Source organism: Pterocles gutturalis, unplaced genomic scaffold (genome assembly GCF_000699245.1).
Source record: "Pterocles gutturalis isolate BGI_N339 unplaced genomic scaffold, ASM69924v1 scaffold6629, whole genome shotgun sequence".
NCBI lineage: Eukaryota > Metazoa > Chordata > Aves > Pterocliformes > Pteroclidae > Pterocles > Pterocles gutturalis.
The window spans coordinates 9398-19503 of record NW_010133203.1 but is presented as its reverse complement, the minus strand read 5'-3'; the positions used below and the strand labels follow the sequence as shown (position 1 = coordinate 19503).

The following is a 10106-nucleotide window of genomic DNA, read 5'->3' as shown; positions in this document are numbered from 1 at the left end:
GCTGGGTTAGAGCTAGAACAAATGAAATGTTCTCTCTCAATGGCAAGGACTTGAACGGATGCAGAAACCCCTGTGCAGGGGAGAATCATCTCCAGCATGCACATCTCATCCATATTAAAGAGAGGAACACCTATCCTCTCCAGTTTATGAAGGTCAGGTGAAAGCTGTAGCAAACCACCAAAGCATTTTCAGCTGGGCTCAGAAAAACTAAGCGGACTGAGGGCTAAATAAGAAAGAAAAAAAAAAAAAAGACATTTCAGATGTTATTCAGGATGTAAGAGCATTGTTCTGAGTCCTGAGGAACCAGCCTGCCCCAGCCCAGCAGTAGAGCAGGCAGGCTCCTGCCAGACCCAGAGCTGCCTTGGCCGGGCAAAGGAGGTGACGAGTGCCAGAGCCAGGGGCTGGCACAAGGGAAGAAGAGGGACTGTGGAGCTGAAGGTGGCAGGGAGGAAGGCTCGAGTTTCTCTCCTTTGATGACAGGGAGTTAGATCAGTTCAGCTGTGACATGTAATCTCATCCTCAGATACCAAAACGCTGAGGACACGTGAAAAAAAGAGGCATCTGGGGAAAGAAGTGAGCAACTGCTTCAATACAAGGCACTGGTTCAAAGCAGAACGTTTATTAGCAAATGTTCCAAATGTCTTCTAAAATTTTTAAAAATATTACGTAAAAAATTCAGCAAGATATGTCAGGGTCACAAAAGTTGGCACATCAATAAAAATCCCACGATAATTTCAGACCTGCTGATCAAATTTCAAAGCACAGCCCTGTAAAAGCTGTCTCTGTTCACAGTGCAGAGGGGGATAGTTTAAGGAAATGCTCAGGTTGCTCCAAACACACTCCCAACCTTCTGAGAACGCTCAGCATTACCCCCACGCCCAGCTGGTTTGAAGCCAAAATAAATTTGGCATAAACCACAAGAAGGACATTGAGGGGCTGGAGCAGGTCCAGAGAAGGGCAACGAAGCTGGGGAAGGGTCTGGAGCACAGGTCTGATGAGGAGCGGCTGAGGGAGCTGGGGTTGGGTAGTCTGGAGGAGAGGAGGCTGAGAGGAGACCTCATCACTCTCTACAGCTGCCTGAAAGGAGGGTGCAGTGAGGTGGGTGCTGGGCTCTGCTCTAAAGGAACAAGTGATGGGACAAGAGGAAACGGCCTCAAGTTGCACCAGGGGAGGTTTAGGCTGGGTAATAGAAAAAAATTTCTTCACTGCAAGAGTGATCAGGCATTGGAACAGGCTGCCCAGGGCAGTGGTGGAGTCACCATCCCTGGAGGGGTTCAGGAAACCTGTAGATGTGGTGCTTCAGGACATGGGTTAGTGGGTTGGGTGGTGTTGGGTTGACGGTTGGACTTGATGATCCTTGAGGTCTTTTCCAGCCTTAAAGATTCTGTGATTCTATGAAAGTGTTTGTTCTCAGGAAGGCAGGGGGGAAAGGAGTGTGAGATAAAACCCAGCAGCAAGATTGTGCTTTCAGTCAGGGCTGACAGGGTGCCAAGGATCCTCACTGAAAGTGGGAATAAGAAAGGGACCAGCCTGGGCTCCCAAACCCCTACCTGCAGTGGGTCACCTACTGCCCTGCCAGCACACTGAGCAAAAATTGGTCTGTTAAACAGAAGTGACCTAGAAAGGGTCTAAGGAGACAAACCTGGCAGGGTTTCAGGTCACAAAAAGTTAAAATTACACTTTGACATGAAGCCAAGTCAAGACTCCAAAGTCTGTCGCTTGGTGAGCTCTCGCTGACTCTGGGCTGCGAAAGGCATGGTAACGATTCAGCCTGATCCATGTTTCTCACTTTAGTTACTCGAGCGATATACTAGAAAAATTAAATCAGACTCAATCTGCAAAAGCCAGGAAGATAATTACTGAGCTGTAATACAGAGCCAAGCAGTTCATTTCACACAGATGATGGGAGATTGACCTAACCGTGCCCGCAGAACCACTCTTGGCAGCATAACCTGCATGTGATCAAACAAATAACAGGTTCATATGATCAAATTAACGCAATTTGTTGCTAAACAAGCACTAGCTGAAGTCTCAAGTTCACTTTATGTTTTATTTCACTCAGAGAAAAGAATTCCACACTTGTCACATAGGTTCTAGAAATAATAGCAGGATACAGGCACTTTGATTCATTTGACATGAAGCCAAGTCAAAACTCCAAAGTCTGTTGCTTGGTGAGCTCTCGCTGACTCTGGGCTGCGAAAGACACAATAACAGTTCAGCCTGATCCATGTTTCTCTCTTTAGTTACTCGAGCAATATAATAGCCCATGCAGCTCTAGGGCTTTAAAGCCATTTATCAGAAGTGGTTTGGTTAATTTTTAGGCTCTAAAGGGAAAAAAAAAAATCATGTTGACTTCAATTTCAGGACAGCACAGCGATGACATTCAGTACATACCATCTCAGGTTAGTATTCAACCGCGTTATATATATAACTGTGGTGTAATCCCCGGAGAACTGCAACCAGCAGTCTACAGGCCACATCTACAAGACAATCCCACCCATCTCTGCACTGCACGACCCAGAGAGCCATTTCTTGAACAGAACACACCCCTTAATAGCCAAACAACTCCTCTTCCAATCAGCCAAGCACTTCAACCCTGGAAAAAGATGATGGGACTAGACTCGCACTTCACCTTGTACAAGCACAGAACCGACTTGGGTCAGGAAGATTGGGGGTAGAGGGAGTGCTGAGGAGTCTGAAAACTGAGACTTCTAGACCTGTTGACACCAGATCATCTTGATCTAGACATTCCCCACGTTTTTGCAACCAAGTATGACTTGAGAAAACTAGCTGTGCCCTGCCTTCCCCCTTCCCTGGTCTAGGTCTGGGTGAATGAAGACCTGTAACCTTAATTCTCTCTCCAATATGTAGACGCTGTAGTTGCCATAACAACTATTAACAAATACAGTTTGTGGTAAGATGCAAATTCTTTGAAACACAGGTGTCACTGAAACCATTCACCCAAAACCAGTTGTCATAGAAGTGTAGAATAACTAAGAAGGGAAGGGACTTCCAGAAGACACCTGGTGCAACCCCTGCTCAAAGGACATCTAATTAGATCAGCTTGGTCAAGGCCATGTCCAGCTGAGTCCTCAGTATCTCCAAAGTCAGAGGTTCCACAAGCTCTATGGGCAGGTCTGAAATTACCAGACAAAAACAGATGCAAGGAAGGTTGGGCTCAAGTGAGACCAACAGGTCTTAGGTCTTGCCTCTGACGATGGCCAAAAGATGACTCTTAAGATCACTCAAACATGATCAAAGTGGTAGCTGTCAGTCATGGTTGTGATTTATGAACAGCCCACACCCTGCACTGACATTTGTCTCTAAAACGTTTATGGTTTCACTGGTGAAATTTTATTTCATACCATGCCAAATTTCTTCTTTATCAATACGAAAGGTCCCAAATGCTCCCTTGCACATTCCAAGATCTCCATGCTCCTCTTCAGTAACAAGTCAAGGCAGATGTTCCATTGCAAAATTCAGCAGCAGATTTACAATTAAAAGAATGGGCACCAGAAAGCTGACTATTTTCTGAAACCATCCAAGGACCCTGGCTGTCTTAGTCTCCTTTTCACCTCCTTGCTGAGACTCCATCTGCAGTCTCAGCAGAATTTCAGAAACATAGCTATAAACTTCTGAAATGTACACTTCTATAACAGAGCGACAGAATCACCTATTTTGCCAACAGAATACTCAGGGATTTTGCTCCAATGCTGCAACATTTTCAACTAGAGGTTATACGGAAAAAACAAGCACATTCCACTGTCTGAATATGCAAGTTACCAGCGAAGACGAAAGCAAAATCCTCTCTGAGAAGTGAATTCACAAGGGTCTTAGTGCCTCTTCCTTTTGTTAAGACATTCCCGGAACATCCTCCTTTGGAGATACAAAGATGTGCAGTAGGGGTTGAACACACATTTCAGCTTTAAAACAACTTCACCAGAAGTAAACTCACCAAAGACCAAAAGAAGCCCCCACCACTGGGAACCAGTTGTCATTCATTCTGGCACATGAAGAACATTTACCTTCTACCAAACACAGAAAACTTCTAGTTTCAAACTCAGCTGAAAGAATTCCTGCTACAGAAGTCACTATGTCGATCCAAATCTAGAAATTATAATTTTGCTTAATACATTGGCAATTGTTAAAGAAAGATTACTGATCATTTATTTTTAAAAAGAAACTACTTAAACAACTTCCAGGCTAATATAAAAACAAACATTTCAAACAAAGGAAGCAACAATATTAACTGGAAATACCACTCTATCACATTGTTCTAGTTTTTTGGTGGGAACAGGGAAAGAAGAGAGAAGAAACAATATGACAGGCAAATTTCCTTGTCATTTTCTGATTTTTTCATGTAAATTTGTCACATGGGATATACAGATTAAATGTCAAATTATTTTGCTACTTATCTTTCAGACGCAAAGAAGAGCTTGCATGTCTGAAAGTTCATCACCTTACCCATTACTCATTAGTTTAATATTAATTTCTATTATTTGCTAAAGTCATCATGGTTACATTAACAATCCCAGTAACTCAGTTGAGGATAACACTCCATAATTTGACACTTCCAGACATAAGACACTTACAGTCATGACATTTTATTAATAGAAACACACATTCAATAATTCACATATATACTTCAAATCTTTATTTGAAATGAACATTTAACACAGACCATAAGCCAAGACAAATCTGCACAGTGACTTACCAGGAAGCCTGTTCATGTTGACCCCTTGAGCAGAAAGTCCTATTCCCATATACCTTCAAAAAACCAAACAAAATATCAGTCAAGTACAGAACGGTCAAGCCACAAGATTTTCTGCAGCAGAAATACAGAACAAAAACCTCAAAACAATCCACAAATCATTGAAGGCAAGGATGTTGAAATCACTAAATATTTTCTATTACTTTTTTAGTCATTTCTTGAATTCAAGATAAAACGTCCATCTGCTTTAGTGACCAACAGCTTTGCAATATACAACTACAGCTACTCTTTAGCTCCTAATTGGTAGGAAAAGGACTAGAAAACAATCAACAATTAATTTCTATATTGGGTGATTCAGAAGAGAGTAAAAAACACGTAAGAGCAGATACAGCATATGAGACTAAAAGTCCACCTAGCCTCGTGTATCGTCTCCAGGATGCACAGGACAGAGCAAACAGTTGTACTTTCCAAGAACATTCTTTCATTGCCCAACATACATTTGACACAATTTCCTAAGCAAAACATGGTCTTGCTGGATTTCACATCCTCATAGATTTTCCTCCACTAATCTGGCCGCTTTCTGAACCTTTGTGAGCTCTTTAAAAAGCCAACATCCTGCAGCTCCACCGTTCAATCACTGCCCAAGCTGGTTTTGCTTGGTACTTGCATTTTCACAACTGGAAGAGAAGAATGGCATTTCTCTGTTAACCTTCCCAAGGATTTTAAAGTCTTCATTCATACCTCACTCCCCAATGGTTGTTTCTCAAGGTTGGTTATGCCCACTCTACTCCATCGTTCCTCGTATGGAAGCTAATCTATACCTCTCTTAATACTGTTCCTACACTTCCAGTTCTGCATCTTCTTTGAGAAGCAGGGGGAAACCAGAACCACAAGCATCATTCACAACACACACGCACGTCGATCATTACAGACAACAGTATAATGATGTTCTCTGGTTTGGTTTCTATTCCTCCCCCTCCTGCTCTCTATTATTCCACTTATTTTTTGTGTGCAGATGAGAACTGAGCTGATTTTTTCCATGGAACAGGGACACAAAGAACTTGTCCCTGCACTGTAAGAGGTAGCTCAGAGACCATTTTTTGTGTCAAGTTTGGATTATTTATTCTCCCCCCACCCCCCCGAGAATCATTTTACATCTATCCAGCCTGAAACACCTCTTTCACTTCATCATCCAGTCACCCAGCACTGTCAGATCATTCTGCAGGTTTTCACAGCCAGCCCTTGATTTTACAACTCTAGTTAGCTTCATATCATCAGGAAAAAAAAATCGTCTCCCTATTAATTTCACTTTCAGGTCATTTATTAATGCAGTGAATAGCAGAGGCTCAGGACACGTCCCCGCAGAAATCCACTGGTGACCACTCGCAGCTGCAGGGAGGAGAGGGGGCAGGACACGCACACACGGGCCATTCGTCTCTCTGCCCCGCTTCCTACCTGGTACCTAATCTTATAACCAATCTTTCAACTACACAAGCTCCTTCCCTTTGCCTTCCTCAAGAATTTTGGAGACTAGACCTTGCCAAGTAGCTTTTGCAAATCCAGGCAGACCCATCCTTATATACATCTGCGTTCACCAGGACTGCAAGGCATGGCCAAGCCTTCGCAACAGCTCTTCTTCCTCACAACAATATTCATGTACGTACCCATCTTGTTTGTTCTACTGCTATTTCCATGGTCTGTAATTCTCTTAATATCCCTTGGAACCACAAAAGCAGCTGCCCTGCTCAGCCTGTTTTTAATAAGCTTCTATGTATTTATTACCGCGCTTCGAAATGAACAGTTACTGTTGGGCTGCTGTTCACGCCAAGGTAGAAACCCAAACACGGTGCAGCCAATGTCCTGCTATTCTTTCCCAGTATCAGCTTTCTTCCTGTGGCTTCCCTGACTACCTGCTCCATAAAACATTAACCACACCTAAAAATATTATTTCAGAATTGGACCCCAAAGTTACATTTTTTTCAAGCTATGTGGGTCTCCTGTAGCAACGGTTTCCTGCCCTTGCCTTCTCTGTCTCAATCTGTCACCACCCCAATCAAATAGCATGGAACTGGTAATAACTGATTTTTTTTTCTTGTTTGTACAGGAATTTTAATCCATAGACATCTCTAAGTTTATCAGATCTTAAGTCTATGGTCTCTTTAATAAATAGCACCACCTCTTCACAAACACGGCCAACTCTGCCTTTCTCTACACTTCACATCTTGGCAGCACGACCTTCCAGATTTTAAACACCTGAAACTCGGTTTTACAGTGCTTTAAATTGTCTTTAAAAAACATGCTCTATTTCAGAAGTGCCCCAGCGTCCAGATGATCCAAACCCCTCCTCTTCAGACCAACTCCTCAGCAACACACCAGGGCTGTTCCTCCTCACCCCTTTCTGGCCCTGGGCAGAGCACAGCACGGTGCCAAGGTGCGGAACAGCATCTGGGACCTTCTAGAGCACAGGTCCTGGTTTTCAACTTCCCATTTCATAGTTTAAAGTTTTACATAAGGAACCTTTTCTGTACTTCCCTACGCCTTCAGCACCACGGGACCACAACTCTCACTTCACGCTCAGCAATTGGTACGGTATTGAGATGCCTTGGGAGATGGAGGACTCGGTGCCTACCAGCCAAGTCATGCCGCTGTCCCTCCTGGAGCCACAAACCAAATGGCTGAACTCCTAACCACCACACAGTCCACCCTTTCCTTCTCACCTCCCGGCCTCGTAGGGTTATCTTCAGAACAAAATCATCTGTGGCCATGACAAGGAGAACCTACTGCTGGTCTTGTACCTTCCTTTCATCCAGCTCAGCGCTTTCCTGCCACAAGACTAGGGATTGTGGAAAGGTTCTTGGGGTTAGAGTTGACAAATGGGGCGATGCCCATAGAAGGGCTGGCTACAAGCAAGAAAGGCCAGCCCAGGTCCTTCAGCTCTCACCACGTACAAACTATGTAACTACAGAGGCACCAGGAATGTGTTTGTGTCTGATAAAGGAAACGGTAAGAAGATCACTAATCTTAGGAGAAGACCCAAAAGAGACTTTGGCAGCAGCCAGTTCACGAGCAGAAGATTTGAACCTCCTGATGGCGTTTAGGGCAAACCAGTTTATCTCAGAAACTCTCCAGTCACATAGGACAGATTCCAGGATATTTGGCTGGATTTCCTATTTCTCATTTAGAAGGATAAAAAAAGAGATTTGTGAGGGTTTCCAAAATGTCTAGGATACACACCCTTACGTAGCAAACCTGCTATTCTCTGCAGAAATGCTAAAAACGAGCAGCATGTATACAAAAACAAGAGCTCAAGGTGCTCTACTCAAGGACAGGACAGTGGATGCTCCAGTACAATACAGCCTGGACACAGAGCATGCAGAAACGCAAACAAACACCCTGACGGTATTTTGCATTGCTCCAAGTCCCAGGACCCAGATGAAACGACTGCCTCTGCAGAAAGCAGCCCAAAGCTTTTAGACTAATCCTCCTCATCTTGCTTAGTTCTGATGGAAGGAGCTGAAGGGTACCATCCTCCCCACCACGGGCTAACGAGCTCCTCCAGCACGAACAGGGATCCTTTCAGGGAACTGCGATCCAAAGGGCAGGTGGTATCTGCCTGGACATGTCTCCCTCCGAGAGGGATTAGAGGCTGCCAAGATACAGCCTGAAAAAAGCAACCCAAAGGTGTCTGCTGCCACATGCCGCCAAGTAGCCAGGTGAGACGTAATGAAGAGTGGAGTGGGCAGGATTCACAGAAAAGGAAGCCCTGCACAGTCTGCAGTGTGTCCTGAAGAAGAAAGCTCGATGGTAAAGACCAGCAGTGCCTCAAATGATACACAAACTGGGCAGAGACAAGGCAAAACTTTTGGGTGTTCATCCCAAAACCTAAACTTGCAGAGGACTGTAAGGATGAAATAAACCGTTCTCTAAGACTATTGACTCCTCAGTAAATAGAAGAAAAAAACAGTTTAATCTGAGAAGGGATGCCACAAGTGCCACTACCTCTGTCCATGAGTCCAGAGGGGAAGATGTTGCTTCTCTCTGGCCCAGGAACTCCTTTGAAACACACCTGAGCAGAGAGGCAAAGGACAGCACCGGGGCAGCTACCAGCTAAGACAACAGCAGCTAGTTGCTATTCTGCTCTTGGGTATCAGTGAAAGTGTTTTGAGAGCAGCGATCCTACTCGGATAGAAAACATGGCCTGCAAAACAGCCTCACCCAAGAACCCTCCAGCACCAGCACCCACCAGGAAAAGGACGTGGGAAGACTCCGGAGCACCCGAGGCAAACCACCCCTGCTGAAACACAGAGATGCTCTGATAAGGTCCTTAACCAGAAGATCTTAAAGAAATTATCTTGGTACAAAAAGAAAGTCACCTCAGAGACTAGCAACTGGTTTAAATGATAAGAGATCAAGGATAAGAAAAGTGCTTCTAGCAACACCGAGATGAGGTAAGGATGTCATATCACAGGCTCAGAACACACACCTGCGACTCGAAAAAGAAACAGGGGAAAGACAAGAAAAAGAAGGGGGAAAGAAAGGGAGAAGGTGGAAAGACCAATACGATTAAGCAGTACCATTGAAGAGAACTGCTCCCACCGAGCACATGCTGGGCTGTATTAGCATGAATGCAGCCAGTGGGCCTAGGGAAGGGATTTTCTCCCCTCTGTTCAGTTTGGGGCTCTCCAACACAAGGATGACTAATGAAACCACAAGAAGGACATTGAGGGGCTGGAGCAGGTCCAGAGAAGGGCGACGAAGCTGGAGAAGGGTCTGGAGCACAGGTCTGACGAGGAGCGGCTGAGGGAGCTGGGGTTGGTTAGTCTGGAGAAGAGGAGGCTGAGAGAGGAGACCTCATCACTCTCTACAACTGCCTGAAAGGAGGGTGCAGTGAGGTGGGTGCTGGGCTCTGCTCTAAAGGAGCAAGTGATGGGACAAGAGGAAATGGCCTGAAGTTGCACCAGGGGAGGTTTAGGCTGGATATTAGGAAAAATTTCTTCACTGCAAGAGTGATGAGGCATTGGAACAGGCTGCCCAGGGCAGTGGTGGAGTCACCATCCCTGGAGGGGTTCAAGAAACGTGTAGATGTGGTGCTTCGGGACATGGGTTAGTGGGTTGGGTGGTGTTGGGTTGATGGTTGGACTTGATGATCCTTGAGGTCTTTTCCAACCTTCATGATTCTATGATTCTATGTGTTTGTTCAGTCCTAAGAACAGGAGATGAAGGGTGGGGTCGAAGTTGTAACAAAGAGAACTCCAATTAACACTACTAAAAAGATTTTAAGCATGAGCGTCATTGAACACTGGAATGTGCTGGATGAAGCAGGGTGTCTACCAAGTTGAGAAAAGACAGAACGTCCTGAGCCACACATACACACCACAAGCTAAGTCCTGATCTG

General features: G+C 44.8%; 1 protein-coding gene across 1 annotated transcript in view; it reads right to left on the bottom strand.

Moving 5' to 3' along the window:
• LOC104467378 (ran-binding protein 10) overlaps positions 1 to 4767 on the bottom strand; it is a gene marked incomplete at both ends in the record, with an annotated part of 50679 nt that extends 45912 nt beyond the window's left edge. The window contains one exon of the mRNA XM_010081138.1: positions 4715 to 4767. Within this exon, the coding sequence (XP_010079440.1) occupies positions 4715 to 4767 (53 nt within the window). The remainder of the gene's footprint in view (positions 1 to 4714) is intronic.
• Positions 4768 to 10106: the final 5339 nt, after the last annotated feature.